Here is a 17,362-nt window from a genome sequence, read left to right as displayed (position 1 = left end):
AATTCTTTCTATTTCTGTCACTGTCAGTTATATCAACCTGCAGTCTCAAAACTTGTGCACTATCCCACCTGCACACACAGAGGCATCATTAATCCTTCACTCACGCAAAAGAATGAACAAAGTAAGTCGTCATGATTGATGTTTCAAAGTTTATTTGCACACCATACTCGCTATCAACATTCTGACTCGCACACAAGAACATAAAGATATCCATGACAACTGATGTCAAGAAGCAGGTGGGGACTTGGCAGTTTTTGATGTCTGCTTTTTTGGTGGCACCAAATGTTCAGGTACTTTCTCGATTCGATCCTGCAACAGATGGTACAAATGTATTTACTCCTTCACCAATTCAGTGCCCCATATGGCTTTTTGACCAATCAGGACGGATTCTAGGTGACCCTCTAAATGTTATAACGTTCAGGCAGGGACCCTTTTTGTTTATCAAGCTAAAAATGAACAAGACAAAGTAAAAATTTAAATCAGCAATATCAGTGTGATTTATTCTAAAGAATGACACTTCAAAAAATGCTGTCAGATAATACTCTATCTAAAAAAAATACCAACAAGAGGCGAAGCCTTCAAGGCTCCCGTAAGAAATCGACAAACAGTAACACAAACTCAATCACTCCGTCACACATACACAGTAAGCATAGACACGGTGCAAGAGTGGGAGACGGTAGATCTAGATCTGTCTGTCTGTAGCCTACTTACGAGTTACGGGGACACGACTGCCACCGAGATCGACACTGCCCTTTCGACAGTGCTTCCTCGCGCAGACACTGAAAACACGCTGTGCTGATCAACCTGTAGGAAATCTCCTTTGGTATCTTCTTTATCTATTTTTTCTGGAGCCGCTACGAAACCGAACAATGTGAAATCTTCTTCCCCGAATCGGCGAATGCAGCTCGGTTAGAACTGAGAAGTGAATCTATACCACAATCCTTCACGCGATCTGACCTAACCTTGACCCCTGACCTGGTCTACATACCACACACAACACAAATCAGTCACCTGTTTTTACCCCCCCAAAACCCACCACCACCCGTTTTCTTTGGATACACACTTTATCTACTTACGTGCCGACGAAATGTTGATCATTGCTTCAATACTTTGAAGCTGTTGCTTGGATAATAACCGGGTAAAATTAGTATTTCGGTGTTCAGTCAAATGTTAAAGTTTCTACCACACACGCACGCACGCACAGACAGACAAAAGTTAGCATCGCATAGGCTACACTTACGTGAGCCAAAAAGCGAGTTTTGTCAGTGGGTGCTTTACGGAACAGCGAGGCACCGCCCATCCTCTGAGTGTGCAATGCCGACTCACTCACTTGAAATCTAAATTATCAAAGTTCGGAAAAATCAAGTGAAATTGGGTCACTCGCTTTACGTCAAATGTATCTTTACGTCATTTTCCATCCGTCTGGAGTCGGTTCTCAATCTGTCGCTCTCTGTTCAACAAGAAAAAGCGAAGCAACCAAAACGCATGTTGAACATGGTTTGTTGTGTGTCAAACACATTTGACCTGTGAATATTCATCACGTAATGTGTGTTACTCTGATTGGCTGACCCAGGTCACGAGAATTCTTTGACTGACAGGCATAATCAGGTAGGAGCGCTCAAGTTCCCATTGCGGCTGTTCTGTCTAATTCGCGTGGTTGCTTTGAAATTTCTTTTGGACGAATTAAACGGTAATAAAACCGTTATTTCTAATATGCTGACTGTTAGCAAATGATAACAGACATGTCTCACAAACAATATCAGCATTCGCCTAAAAGGCTCATGCTTGATATCTTTTTTCTCGACATGTCTTATCATTTGCTAACAGTCAGCATATTAGAAATAACTCAAAATAACACCGTTACATTGTATAAAATAAAAGCACAATTGAGCTGGAGGCATGAAGGCTTGCATCTGTATGTGATGCCTCCCACACCAGCAACCACAACATGTACATATCAATAACTTCAAACATTTCAATGTGTTCCTCCATGGTAGATTCACTTATTACCAATTCAGTGCCCCATATGGCTTTTTGACCAATCAGGACGGATTCTAGGTGACCTGTTAAATGTTATAACGTTCAGGCAGGGACCCTTTTTGTATATCAAGCTAAAAATTGACAAAACAAAGTAAAAATGTAAATCAACAATATCAGCGTGCTTTACGGAACAGCAAGGTACCGCCCATCCTCTGAGTGTTAAATGCCGACCCGCTCACTTGAAATCTAAATTACCTAAGTTCGGAAAATCAAGTGAAATTGCGTCACTCGCGTTACGTCAAATGTATCTTTACGTCATTTCCCATCATCCGTCTTGAGTCGGTTCTAAATCTGTCGCTCTCTATTCAACAAGAGAAAGCGAAGCAACCGAAACGCATGTTGAACATGGTTTATCTTGCGAGATTGTTGTGTGTCAAACGCATTTGATCTGTGAATATTCATCACGTCAGGAGTATGACCGATTGGCTGACCCAGGCACGAGAATTCTTTGACTGACAGGCATAATCAGGTAGGAGCGCTCAAGTTCCCATTGCGGCTGTTCTGTCTAATTCGCGGGGTCGCTTCGAAATTTCTTTTGGTCGATTTAAACGGTAATAAAACCGTTATCTACATCTATATACGGCTTGTGTGTGTCTGTCTGTCTGTGTGTTCACGATTCACGGCCAAAGTTCTCGATGGATCTGCTTCAAATTTGGTGGGCATTTTCAGGTAGACCCCAGACACAATCGTGGAAAATTTTGAACACGTGCGTGCTCTCAGCGCGCAGCGCTGAACCGATTTTGGTTTTTCTGTACATCCATTCCCAGTAACTCTTCCTTATCTTCTCCAGTGTTTTGCGCGTTTATCTCCCTTCCTTCGTACGGTGCGCCGGCGTACACCCGGCAAAGCCGGGAATTCGGCTCTACTTCTTCCCGGCAAAGCCGTACCCGGCGAAGCGGGTATTCATCTAGTTTCTAATATGCGGACTGTTAGCAAATGACAACAGTCATGTCTCACAAACGTTATCTTTTTTCTCGACATGCCTTGTTATCATTTGCTAACAGTCAGCATATTAGAAATAACTCATAATAATGTCAGAAAATACAAGAGGACTTGTACGACATTTTTAACTTTGTAAGCATGCACTCTGCCATCTTAAAAATTGTCACAAACCAATTACATGTATCAGCGAAATATGGGCATTTAGTATAAACACCCTTTTCAAACCAACAAACTTCAATACAGAATTTAGAATTGTCTGCCAGGAGGCACTATTATCAAGCTTCACAGAATTACTTCCCCATACAAGATAAATCTAGAGTAAAAATCAGAGTTGTCGCCAGACCTCTGTCTTTGGTCATTGGCACGTCCTTTTGTGATCTGACACATAGGTCTTATCCCTGGTTGGACGACCTTCTGATAGTTTAACATGCAGGAGGTCATCTGACCATCAATTTCCCAACAAACCAAGCAAAGCCAGGACATTTGGACCTTGACATATTATCCCCGAGTACGCTAGTACTTGGGCTCAGCAGACTTTAATTGTCTGTCTGTCTGTGTGTGTGTCTTTCTCCACTTAACAGCTTATTGCTGGGAAACTACTGGGCGCAGTGCATTCAAAAGTTGATACACTAACTTGATAATAGGTCCGATTGATCGTATTAAAACTTCATAATGTTACCTGGGACCTAAATGCGAAATAAACCACAAAAACGACTTGGCCGTAGGAGGAGTTCACACTGGCGGGGCAACACGCAGCCATTGAGCAGATAGAACAGCCGAACGCGTCACACAAAAATACGTCATGACAAAGTTACACGCAAAGCGAAAGAGACTTTGACGTCATTTACTTTTGTTCTGAATTTTCCGTCTGTTCCTATCTTGTCAGTGAAGACCTGACGTGAGTAAGCTTACCCAAAACGTCTTTGTTCTCTATTCACATTGCAGCTGTGAAATAATCAGTCTTGTGTCTCGGTCGTGTAGGTACAGAGTTTGCTTCTGCAATCATTGTGTTCGTGTTGATGACGGCTTCATAAGACAAAATAATAAGCGAATCTATCGCGAGGAAGACGTTTATGTACAAATCACCGAACCCAACCCATTTTTTGTGTGCATTTTTCTGAAGAATAAACTGCATGTGGTTAATTTCATCCGTTTAATGCTTGTCGAAACGAGCCATAAGGCTTTAGAATAAAAGATTTCACGCATTGCTTGGCCATCTAATCACAGATGAGGTCGCAGTTTGTAGGTTGAATCTATGAATCGGCCAGAGATAGATCTGCATTTCTGGTCAGAAACCAACATTCATACCACAGACATTCCAAACATTTATATTTATTGAGCAAGCCAGTCTGAAGAGTACTCGGGTCCAGCGCGAGCATTTTTTATTAATCCAGGTCCAACTGATCGTTTGTCCTCTGAGGCTGGGAACAATATTATCTTCCTAACCTTTGAGACCTTCATGGCCATGCCTTCAGGGAGGTTGCGCTGGATGTACTCCAAAAACGTGTCTGCTGTGGATCCTGTCAGGTGCTTCATCTGAAATGGATGGTATTAATATTATTTCAGGGTTCGTACAGAGTCCTTGAACCCTGGAAAACTCCTTGAAAATTGGAAAACCTTTTCCAGGCCTTGAAAAGTGCTTGAAAATAGAATTTTGTTAAATAGTCATTGAAAAGTACTTGATTTTTCCAAATTGTTGCCTATACATTTCGTCAGCAGCTTGTCTTATTTAAAAAAAAAATGCAACCCCCTTTTTTTTCGTCAAATACAGTACACACATTTTGGGAAAATAAAAGATCGAGTGAAAACGAAAGCAGACGAACTAACTATTACTAGTCACCCGTAGTTGCTTCCCTTCCCGGAAGTTGGCAAGGGAAACAACTACGGAATGACTAATAGTTTGCAGACTTGAAAAACTGAAGGTAAGCTTGGTGCTTTGCATTAATTTGGGGAAAATCATGTCCTTGAAAAGCATTTATTTGGTCCTGGAAATGTCCTTGAAAACTCATTGAATTGTATCAGCTCTGCCCTGCAGGAACCCGGTCAGTGTTCTGTATTGTTTCAGTATTGTTGATTTTGTTTTGCATTCTACTCTCTTAATCTTAGACAATATGTGATAACCGGCAAGGTGCTGACTTTCTTTTGTGCATTGTTGATGGTGAATGCATGTTAATTTATTTTTAATATACTTTCTTATGTGATAACCAATGTGCTATATTTTCTCAGGACAAAGAACAAATGTTTATTTTGAATGTTTTATGTATGTTATTATTACGGACACAAACGCTCAGCAATGTAATTTCTCTTTTAGAGATTAATAAAGTTATTGTATTGTATTGTATTGTATTGTATTTATATAAAATGAAGCAAAAGCAGAACTTTATATCCGTATAGTTGTACTTCCAGATGAACAGAATCGTGCTCCTGCTACTAGTCCATGTGCTTCCTTTTCTGAACTAAGAACAGTTTTAGTGTGTCTTATCACGTTCTTTTTTTCCTTTTTAAAAATACTCACTAAACCCCTACCATTTCTTCACTTCACATTTTGATTACATTTTAATGTGAGATTTCACCCAATTTATCCACACACTCATTACTTTCATACCACAAATAATCTGTACAGAGAAAGAAAAAAAAAACTGTACAAACCTCAAAGACTGTGAAGTGTGTTCGGGATTCATACTGCACCATGTGTTTGCTGTAGATGTGAACTGACTTGAGAAGTGTGTATCTGGAGATGATTTTTGGAGGCTGGAAACTGAAAACAGACACATTACATGTGGAGAACTTGCATTCAAATATTATACACAATCAATTTTAATAATGGTTGCATGCATGGACGAAATGTATATTTATGTTTGCAAAGAGCACAAGTCTTTCCTAATGCCTCTAAATGCAAGCAGGCCCAATCAAATGTTCAACATCTGAGTGATCGACAAGAAGAAGAAGAAGAAGAAGAAATGTTCAACGATATACACTGCAAGTCATGTTGTAATTCACATTATTACAACCTGATTTTATTTATGGCTAATTCCTGAAGGTATCCTTTTAATTTTATTGCTTTTTTATGATTAATTCTCTTTGAAAGCATAAGAGAATTCTCTGCAGAAGAGAATAGGCAAGCAAGCTCGACAGGAGACTGTGGAACACAAATCCGTTCTTACCTCATGGAACACAGTCCTACAATCTTTGAATACAATACCATAGTCTCTTGATGCTTTTTTCTATTCCAGCTGAAGGAAAATGGTACTCACACTCTTGCAAGGTTGATGCCAAGTTCATTTGCAGCCATGGTAACAAACTCAGTGTAGCTCTTCACCACAGCTTTATCGTGCCCTTTGACCTCCACTGTAACCTGGCGGAAGAGATCATCCGGCTCTTCTGTCTCTTCTCCAGCCTGAAAATAATCTCCCAGATTTGACCAGGTTTTCACATGCGATAAAAGCATTCCTCCACTTAGAATTGAATACAATTACAAATATATAATACTACAACAACAACAAAAACACAGCTTGACTAATGCCTGTGTTGAGTGGTATTTTTTTGCTGATTTAATTTCGCACATTCCCATCAATTGTGGAATCATTTCAGCTCAAATGTCCCAATCTGCACAGAAACAAACACTGTACATAAGGTAGTTTCTTTGACAGAAAGCATCCAAGTGGAAGGAATTTCCTATTTAAAAACCTCGACTTATCCGTGGAGATTAACAAATGGTTTTCAAATCACCGGGGAAGGAAAGAACCTTTTATAACGATTTTCCCCATAGTATGGGAATTTCAAAAAATAATGTAATCTCAAGGTCCTGGGTTTGAATCTCTGCCGCAGCGTTTATTTTTTTCCCTTGATCCCTCTAGAAAATGAAGTAAGCTCAGCGCTGAGAGAGCAAGCAGGAATTTACCAGCTCAAAAGTCAAGCCGCAGCGTTAAATGAAACAGTCAAAGTCATGCAGGCAGGGTAGGTCAGGTTTCAGGCTGCCTTTGCAGTGCAGATTTCTGTACATGATTCTCATCCCTGTCTTTTCAAACACCTAGCCCCGTATATTCATGGAGAGATCACAGTTTTAAGTAAAAGTCAGCACATTTTTTAAAACATGACAAAAGAACATAAACACAAAAATGGAGAAAAAAACCCACACAATTTCTGCTCTGAACTCCACTGTGTGAAAATCATGGTCTTTTTTTCAATTAACAAGGTATTAATAGGTAATCAAAGAAATGTTACCTGTGCATATGAACTGAATGGTTTTGCTACCAGCAACCAAGAAGACAGACATGTATTTGGAAATGCAACACTTCTGAAAAAGAAAAAGATCATAAAATGTCATTGTAACCCAAAATTATAATTCAGATTAATCACTAGCACAACAATCTTTCTTTCAGCCAGCCTCTGTTGAATAAGTGTCATGTCCAATTCACGGAATTTCCGATTCAACAAACTTTTACACAATCGGCAAAATGATACCGATTCCGCTAAATCACAGCGTTCTTCCAAATTAGTAAAGGCTTTCAAAACTTGCCCATTTTGCAAAATCGGCATCCTGGAGCCACTGTGTGAGCTAAATGCTGACACCAAATGTCATCCTTGAGCATGTTCACAATCCTAAAAAAAAACCGAACTGCACTTGATCAAGGTTAGAATGTTCTTGTTCTCAGGAAACCAATCATTCACCATTAAAGATAATGTGCGCTGATCATAAATGCTACACAGTAGAGAGATCTAGATTCATGGTGTGTAGCCAAGACGTGTACCTGTACCTATTACTTCATGTGTACATATCACACGTTCTGGAAACTTAGTCTAGATTTTCCACAACTGGAACTGATTTTTACAAGAAGCAGATGATCGAACCGCAGTCAATTTAATGACAGAAAGCCTGTCCAAACTTATCTCATACTTCTTACTGCTGTGTTTTGTGTATTAGCAACACATATTATATATATATATATATATATATATATATATGCCCGAAAGTGAAAGCGACATAAAAATACTATTATTTGGAAAATTGCACGATTTACTCTGACAAAATTGTGGACGGAAATGCCTTCTGTCTTCAGTGCAAAATCATCAACCCGCATTCACTATTCCGCTATTGCTTACTCTACGCCTTTTTATGTAAGTTTACTATGCTGAAACTACAAAGACAAAGTAAATATAGAATCAAACGCATTCTTCTTCAGCGTGACCACCCTCTGGAATCCATTTTACACCTCATGTTGGCTGGCGCAAGATGTTTAAGAACTCCAAGGCAAACGTGGGATGTAAAAGCTTTATTTGATGATGTTAAATATACAGGGAACGTCATAGCTACACGTATAGGTACAAGTCTTTGCTACACATCGTGGATCTAGAACTCTGGATTATTGCTTCAGCCACTTCGGTTGAACTAAGTAGTACCTTGTCAGTTGACTGGCAACCGCATCTCCGCACTGAGTACAAACGAGTCTTGTCACCTGCACACAGATCAGATGTCCCTCAGCCAATGCAAAATCAAACAAACACATTATTACAAACAATCAAACAAATACCCATTTAGAAACTTCGCAAGCATCTTGAACTAGTTGAAGCGTCAAATGCAAACTTGGCAGTTGTAGGTTCAATATACAGTAAAACTAGTACACTGGCTATGAGACCGCCGAAGCATCGCAGACAGGAACAGACACTCAAAGTAAGCAATAAATATCCATCTTGTCCACATAGAACCAGAAAAAGATCAAACGCGCTCTAAAACACTGCATGAACTACACAAAAGGCGCACTATCTTACCGCAAGGTGCCCTAGCCGAAACAAGGAGGTCGCCATTTTGAAACTTTGAGTGCGGAATGAAGCCTTGGAGCAGAAAAAAAAGATTTGAATCACAGTACTGCGGTAAAAAAAACAATCAAAGATGAATTTCAAATGCTGTGAGCGGTCTTTAGTCATAAATGTTCTTAATAACGAAATTATAACTACTTTAAATTTTATTCCGATCGATTTTCGAACCTGGTTTTGAGTTATCAACCCTCTTCTGCAGGCTCGGGCTTCGTTGCTTAGTGGCTGCCAAAACATCAAGATGGTGAGTTGACATTCCTCGTAAAATTATCATTTCTGTTAAATTTGACCGATAGATTGTGTGTTTGGTTCATATGGAGGTTAAAACCTGATTTCTTTCTTTCTCTTTTATCAGTCGAAGGGTACGACGATCAAAGAAGCCCTCGCTAAATTCGTGAGTACTCTCTCTCTCTCTCTTCTTCTTCTTCTTCTTTCTTTAGACTGCCGCCTTCATCAAGGTGAAGATTCTGCAGACAATTATTAACTGTGCCTAAGCAATTTTGCCAGGAAAGACCCTTTTGTCAATCGTGGGATCTTTAACGTGCACACCCAATGTAGTGTACACGGGGGGAGGGTTCGGACACCGAAGAGAGTCTGCACACAAAGTTGACTCTCTCTCTCTCGCTCTCTCTCTCTCTCCCTTTCTCTCTCCTTCTTTGCCCCTCTATGTCTTAGGTAATGTTTCGTTCACTGACATACAGTACGTAGCTGCACGCAAAAGAAAAAAGACAGGACTAGCAGGTGCACGTTGAATAAAAAAATGGGGGGGGGGGGGGGTATTTAATATCCAGACCTGGGAACCCAAACGATTTTGCCGTAGTTGCATGATTGTCTAGAATACGATCAGTACATTCAGTGGAAAAAGATACGACGAAAAAAATTCCAAGACTAATTTTCTTCACAAGCGCATCCCGAAGCTGATCCAGTATTTTGAAACATGATTACAGTTTTTGTCAGAAAACAACAGAATCATCATATGTTTTAAATGTATTTGTAAACTTAATTAACGTTTCGATGGACGCGTCTGAAGCATGTTTGAATCATGGATGTTCAAATGCGGTGTAGAGTACGCTCACTTTTCTGGATATACACCAAGCTTGTTTGAGAATACTCCAAGTAAAAAATAAGGGTTCCCAGGTGTGATTATCCCTCCTGGGTGATAGCAGCCAATATATATGACCCACAATGACATTTTCTTTTGCATGTACATGTACTTCAACCAGTCATACATTCCTTTACCAAGCAGTATAAGCACTCAGACTATGTAAAACTTTTTTTCTTTTTATTGACAGTTTCACGGAAGGGATGTAAGATCAACATAAAAACAAAGAAATAATGCAGAGTTTTCACACACACACAATTGAGGGCCCCAAAGGGGGGGTATCATCACGATCACGTGAAGGGAAATTTTAGCTTTCACGATCACAGTTACCTTGATTTTTGTTTTCACGATCACGAACACCAGTGGCAAATCACGGTCACGGTAAAAGTTGCATGTACAGAAAGCACGTGTCAAAGTAAACACAACCACACAGTAATTCGCTCCTCTGGATCTATTGTTTATTCAACACAAAGTGAGAACTGTTGCACTTTTTCTAGGAGGGTCCGGGGGCATGCCCCCCCGGAAATTTTTTCAAAAAACGGTTAAAATCTGTGCAATCTGGTGCATTCTGGGCATCATTTTCAGGGCTGTAATAGTGTTGTGATCTTGTTAAAAATCCCATTTTAGCCTCGGCCCCCACCACCATTCAACACACCTCCAAACTGGTGAAAACAACACTACTGTGCGCTGGCTTCATTGAGACCGGTGTAACATGAAATTTTTACTCCACGAAATATTTACTCCGGAGTAATTATTTCGTACGAAATTCTTACTCCGAGTACACTTTTCGTACGAGAAAAGAACTCCCCAAGGCACGAAAAAATTACTCCCTCCACGAAATTTTTACTCCCCATTTTTTTACTTCCAGTAAAAATCTCGTACGCAAAAAATGGGATGCGGGCGAAGGGATAATGCCAATAAGTGATCTCGCGCACACGAATGTCGCACTACCCTCCCTCCACCCCTTCCACCACCAAGACTAACAGGGGACAAGGGAGTAAAAATGTCGTACACCTGGCATGGGAAGAAATTGCTCGTGTTGGGGTGAAGTAAACATTTATTCGTTATTTATTCGTCAGGGGAGTAACATTTTTGTACGAAATGTTTACTCGGAACTCACCTGTCTTGGGGAGTAATTTTCTCGTGCAATGGGGGAGTGCTTTTTTCGTAAATGGAATAACTTTTTCGTACGAAATGTTTACTCCGGAGTAAAAAATCTCGTGGGAGTAATTTTCTCGTGTTACACCGGCGCCCGGTCGCGTTGCGCGATATTCACACGGATCGTTTTTGCGGAAATGTTTCAACTTCACCGGAATAAATTTAACTTTACCGGATTTTGAAAAACGGCTTTATCGGATTTCCGGCAATTACCGGAAAAGTAGCATGCCTGACAAAATCCCCAATGAACATGACTTTGATCGTCTTTGACATGAGGATCAAGTGACCCAAACTTGCACGTCTCCCCGCCATTGTTTCTGAATTTAACCCATTGTTGATATTAATTAAAGTTTACAGGCGCTAAAATAAATCAAGCTTAATGCAAAGAAGCGACAATTAGAATATATGCCAAGCGTGTCCACGTTGCTGGAATGAAAAACACATTTCTAGTTTCGGTTTTGGCTACACGCAGACTCGATCTCGAGCCAGTCGAGGTCACACTGAGCGAGTGACAGCCGGACGTGGCAATGTCGACAATGTGAATGATCTCACTCAAACTCAAAGATCTTGAACAAATTTCAAGATCTTTGCCTACATTCAGAACAGTCATAGAGCAACATAGATCAACATACCTTGATATTTCGTCTTCGGAAAGACCGATCCGTAGCCTGACCTTTCCACCAAGGAAGGCGGCATTCTCGCCGCCTGCTTTGATCTGGCTTGAATCCACAAAATATAACAGAAGTTCGATGACAGTACCGCTGCACGCCATTTTTGATCTTCGAATTCGAATTGGACTGAATGCACTCAAAACTTTTGCACGAAACCCTTCCATTGGATGAAGTTTGGCAGACTTTTGCAATTTGCCTTCTGATTAGATATCTTTTTTGTGTGATTAGTTCTCTTAAAGGGAAGCAATCGCTGTCAAAATCATATTTCTGAATGTGTTGTTGCTTCCCTTCAATCGGGATTGGCTCCTTGACGAATAGAGGATCATAGAGTGATACAGCTGTGAAAAATGTACGTTGAAAATAAAATGCTTTGCAATAATGCCCATCACGATCACGAAAACAAATCACGATCACGAGACTTGATCTTTTTGTCATCACGGATCACGGGCAAAGTCCCATCACGATCACAGAAATGGAAATTTCGGCAATCACGGTCACAGAAAGGTCAAAAAACGCCAATCACGATCACGATTTTAAACCCTTTGGGGCCCTCACAATTGCTCATAAGGCCTAAAAAAGGGGCCGACCCTATAACTTTTTATTACATTTGTCAAAAAAAAAAAAGAAAACGAGTGCAGTAAACGCAATGAAAGTGAAAGCGCCCAAGTCGCACACTTATTTTCCTGTCAAGTAGGTTTAATTTGTACACATTAGACCAAAAAAAAATTAAAAAGTGATTGCCTACCTTCCTACCCTATTTGTTTTGGCTATGTTACCGTAACCACACCTATTTTTTTTTTGGCCTAAGGTATCTACTAAATGGAAACGTCACATACATACACCGTGAAATTATGCAGTGCTTTTCTCATCATGCAGGAGGAGAAGGTGGGGAAAAAAGCAAGTGAGTGCTCAGAAGTGAAACTCATTGCACAGATTCCCCCCATTGAAAAGATGGATGCCTCCCTCTCCACCCTGGTGGCATGCGAGTAAGTCCATGACACTGTCTTTGCGTGTGTGTGTGTGTGTGTGTGTGTGAGTCTGTCTGTCTGTCATCCTGGTAGTATGCTTATAAGACACTGAGCTTGTGTGAGTGTGTGTGTGTTTGTGTGTGTGTGTGTGTGTGTGTGTGTGTTTGTGTGTGTGTGTGTGTGTGTGTGTGTGTATCCTGGTGGTTTTCTTATTGAGATATTGAGATTTCTTGAGATTTCTTGAGATTTCTGAAGTTATTGAGATTTCTGATTATGTGTGTGTCTATCTGTCTGTGCATGCCTGTCTGCATGGTCATGTGCAAATATGAGTGTGTGTCTGTCTGTTCATCTGTCTGTATTAGTGTATGTCTGTGTCTGTGTGCATGTGATTGCTTTCTTTAACAGAAATTAGCATGAGCATAAAATTATGCCAGTGATGGGTTAATAGGCATGTAAGCTAATGGGTGGCTAAAATGTCAGATGTTTAATAAATGAAGATGAATTTAGATTTTGCATGACATGGTCTCTCATTTTTGCATTCTTCGTTTCAGAAAACTCAGCTTGTCAACAAACTGCATTGAGAAAATTGCTAACTTGAATGGGCTGAGTAAGTATGTTTTCTTTATGCTTTTTAAAAGCAAATGCACCACTGTTTTTGATCTGCAAATGTGTTGACCAATACAATATGTTTACCCTTAAACTTAAGTCATGATTGCACATGATTGTTTTTTAAATTTGTGTTTTCCCTAAAGAATGACAGTGTGTGCTGTCTTATTTTTGTTATCAAACTGCTTTGTTCCATTCTGGAGTTTAGTTTAAATATATCCTGAGTATGTGCACTAATAGTTATTCAAGCAAATTTGTTTTCTTGTTTTGCAGAACATTTGAAAATCTTGTCTCTCGGAAGAAATAACATCAAAAGTTTCACTGGTTTGGTAAGTGTTTTTTTTAGTGTTCATTTTCTTGCATTCTTCACAAAGGCATAAAGAAAGATGATTACAGGGATTTTAGTTTACACACTAGGTTTGTATGACAAAAGATATAAAGATTGCTTTGTCAAACAATATTCAAGTAAGTGCTTTTGTTACATGCGCTCAGAACAAAACAAGGGAGCAAAAATGAAGGTTTTTTTCCCACAATCTAAAAGCAGTACAGTAAATAATGAACTATTGCCTTTCATTTAAAATATACAATTTATTAAGGGGGGTAGGGGGTTACCGAATACGTGCACAACTTCCACTGAATATAAAAGACTGTGCAAACAGGAGGAATCACTAAGAACCTTAAACAATCAACGGGGTACATGTAACTCTAAAATATATCATTTCTATCTGGCATTTTGTATATGGAACTTGTTAACATTACAGGAAGCAGTTGGTGACACACTTGAAGAATTGTGGATTTCTTACAACTTGATTGAAAAACTCAAGGGCCTCAATGTGCTGAAGAAGCTGAAGGTATGCTGGTAGCAGAAGAGAAAGTGTTTGTGAGTGTGTGTGTGTTTGTGTGTGTGTGCATGCATGGGTACATGTGTCAATGTGTGTATGTTAGGTGTGTGTGTGTGAGAGAGAGAGAGAGAGAGAGAGAGAGAGAGAGAGAGAGAGAGAGAGAGAGAGAGAGAGAGAGAGAGTTTGAATGTGTGTGTGTGTGTATTTGTCTGTTTATCTGTCTGTGTCTGTCTGTCCATCTGTGTTTGTACCTGCCACTGTCTGTCCATTTGTATGTCCCTGTGTCTCACATGTCTGGCTGTTTCTGTACATGTATGTGAACACTGCAGTACACATACAAGTAGATTTGTAACTGCAGAACTCAGTCACAATGAATGATTAGGCCAACAGATTGGCTCAATGTTTTGATATCGCTTTACATAACATGATTTGATGGTTTTTTCTCCAGATTTTATACATGTCAAACAACCAGGTGAAGGATGTTGCAGAGTTTACAAAATTGGTAAGATATAGTGTGTGAATAGTGGGATGTTGTGAATAAAGTGCATGAAAGATTCAACTACTTTGGAAGAGAGTACATGTAGCAGGGACAGGTCCCGAAGAGCAGGCAATCATACAAACATGAACACTGTTTGGAAGGGTTTGGTAATATGTATAGGTACTGTACACGGCACTTGGAAAGCTCCATGTCAAATCGAAGAAGTGCATTGCAGCATGTTTAATAAATCACACAACTTGCCCCCTTCCATGCATTCAGAATAATGAGTTTGTTGCTTATACAATACCATACATGCATTTTTTATTCTTTTTTCAATTCGCAAAAACATTTTTTAGTATAACTGCATAACATTAAATTCTCAAACCTATTTAGTATACAGTATTTTAATCTTGGAAGTAAGATACAGAATCACTCATTTGAAATAGTTTTTGTACAAAATCATTGAAGCACCCATGTCAAAGGTGACATAAGATCAAAGTTTTGCTCTTCTTTTCAGAGTGACCTGCCCTGTTTGGAAGACCTGGTCTTTGTCAGTAAGTGGATTGTGTTAATATGTTTGTTCGGTAACAGTGGTAAATGTGATTTATTTTGCATCTTTTGAAACTCAAATATTACTTATTCCATTTTGATATATGTTAAAAACATGTTTGTTCTTTCATTGTGGTAATGTCTTTTATTTTGCATCTTTTGAAACTCAAGCACTACTTTTTACCGTGACTTTTTGAGCCTACCCTGCCATTATGCAGCTACAGTTCTCACTCAGTCAGCTTTATTATGATCAGAGGGACACACAATACGCACACAAAGACAAAGGAAGATCTGCACCGACAGACAGAGACAGATATAGACACACACAATCAAGATTTCATTGTCCTCACTTAAAATGAGGAAAATTGTCGTGCAGCTTAAAACAGAAAATACATAATAATTGCACAAATATCATCCGTATATTATATAAACATAAAAAATTCACTCATGGGAAACACATACGCACATGCTTGCGTGCACACACACACAACCACAACAGTAATAACCTTGACCCTGTTTGAACAAGTTCAAGAAATTCAAGTCCAGATCTGTCTCTTTTTTTCCAGACAACCCACTTGAGGAGACGTTCCCAGAAGATGCTGTCAAAATGCCATACAGAGAATTCGCCATCATGAAATTCACAAAGCTCAAGAAACTTGATGGTATGCATGATTCTTGTGTTTGACAGTTTGTATAGCCAGGAAAAGTTTAACAAAAAAGAAGAAGAACACCAAACAACCCCTGCACTATACATACCATACAAGGAAGAAACCTAATCAGATGTATAGTAGTTGGTTATTCAGTGGATGCACAGTGTGTGGGTGAGGCGATCTTCGTTTAGTTTCATTATCAAAACTGAGTCAAAGAAAAGGTGTGAAAGTCATCATACATCATACATCCCCAAACACATACATGTACTTGCAAGCTTAATATTTTAATTTCTGCGTATTTTCAGGAGTACCAGTGGTGAGAGACGAAGAGGAATAAGGAAGCTTCTTTCGACTTTAACTTTAGTATGCACCAAAGATGATATGTTTCTCACCATACTCCAGCAAGATACAAGATCAGCTTGTTGTGACAAGGAAAGACTATGCCTTAATGCTGACCTTCTGTACTCTTTCGCACATGCCTGTGATATTTTAAAACTGCTGTTCCTTTAGTAGATATGGACATTGTTACTGTGATACAGTTTAATTCTCCTTTTTCTCTGAACAACAGAGGGAGTATTGTATAGTTTTCAGACGTTCTGTCTTTTTGGTGATTCGTCTTTTCTGAGCTATGTTACACTCCCACCGATGTTTTATTTGTAACCTACAATTTCATGTGGATTTTCTTTAGTAATATTTACTTTGTTGCATTTTCTCTTTGATGTCACATGGTTTACTCTGCTAAGTTGAAGGATTACTGTTTTGCACAGCCACCAGACTTTAACTTAAAGGAGCAGCGTTTCTTATCCACCTTAGTCATTTGCTAATCACTGATCATGTTAGGCTAACATTTTTTTACTGCAAATTTTGTTGGTTTGTTTTTAGTTTTTTTAATGATTTTTATGTTAGCGAATCACGCATATTTTATAATAATCACTTTGAATTTTTACATTGTTCAGTGTTTGATGTTGTGATCCACATGGTCATTAAGTTATGGTAGTGTGCAGAAATATCCTTCTGTAACAGGAAAAGTAATAATAATAAATTAAAAATATGATTTTGGTGGATTATATAGATGAAGAGTTCTCTTTGTGTTTTTTCGGTAAATCAGGATTTTAAAATAAAACAAAGACATGCGCATGCTCATGTAAACTGTTACTGTTAATAAACACTGAATCATGCTAACGTGGGATTTCTCAAAGGAATATTACAGTCTTGTTTTAAGGCCTAAGTTGTACAGCTTATTGTGTAAAAAGGCATTTGAAGGACAGGGAAACAAATCGTGAAACATTTTGATACACTGAGTCAGCTAAAAAAAAAAAATGTATACAAAAAATGTTGTATAGTTGATAATGTGGACATTATTTTTGTTTGTGCAAAACAATAATGGCTGTATATGATTGCAAATTGCTATTGTCAAAATGAAACAAGAAAATACATGAAGGGTGTGTTTTTTCTGGCCTGAAAATGCTGGATGGATGCTTGTGGAGCACTTATAGTGTGTGCATGTGTGTGTCTAAGAGAGAGAGAGAGAGAGAGAGAGAG

At 39.1% G+C, this 17,362-nt stretch overlaps 2 protein-coding genes across 2 annotated transcripts; one reads left to right on the top strand and one right to left on the bottom strand.

Moving 5' to 3' along the window:
• Positions 1 to 135: 135 nt before the first annotated feature.
• On the bottom strand, positions 136 to 8,832 carry LOC138952711 (small ribosomal subunit protein uS10m-like). Its single transcript, XM_070324417.1, has 7 exons — positions 8,752 to 8,832; positions 8,383 to 8,438; positions 7,207 to 7,279; positions 6,237 to 6,379; positions 5,632 to 5,740; positions 4,429 to 4,518; positions 136 to 309 (listed from the first exon to the last, which is right to left on the bottom strand). The coding sequence occupies exons 1-7, from the start codon at positions 8,785 to 8,787 to the stop codon at positions 226 to 228; spliced, it is 591 nt and encodes a 196-aa protein (XP_070180518.1). The 5' UTR covers positions 8,788 to 8,832; the 3' UTR covers positions 136 to 225.
• A 108-nt stretch (positions 8,833 to 8,940) lies between these two features.
• Positions 8,941 to 17,256, top strand: LOC138952713 (dynein axonemal light chain 1-like). The gene is made up of 10 exons (XM_070324420.1): positions 8,941 to 9,040; positions 9,152 to 9,190; positions 12,604 to 12,713; positions 13,247 to 13,302; positions 13,575 to 13,630; positions 14,063 to 14,152; positions 14,592 to 14,645; positions 15,139 to 15,175; positions 15,737 to 15,832; positions 16,126 to 17,256. The coding sequence occupies exons 1-10, from the start codon at positions 9,038 to 9,040 to the stop codon at positions 16,155 to 16,157; spliced, it is 573 nt and encodes a 190-aa protein (XP_070180521.1). The 5' UTR covers positions 8,941 to 9,037; the 3' UTR covers positions 16,158 to 17,256.
• Positions 17,257 to 17,362: the final 106 nt, after the last annotated feature.

Source organism: Littorina saxatilis, linkage group LG17 (genome assembly GCF_037325665.1).
Source record: "Littorina saxatilis isolate snail1 linkage group LG17, US_GU_Lsax_2.0, whole genome shotgun sequence".
Lineage (NCBI taxonomy): Eukaryota > Metazoa > Mollusca > Gastropoda > Littorinimorpha > Littorinidae > Littorina > Littorina saxatilis.
This window is presented reverse-complemented; position numbering and strand designations above follow the sequence as displayed.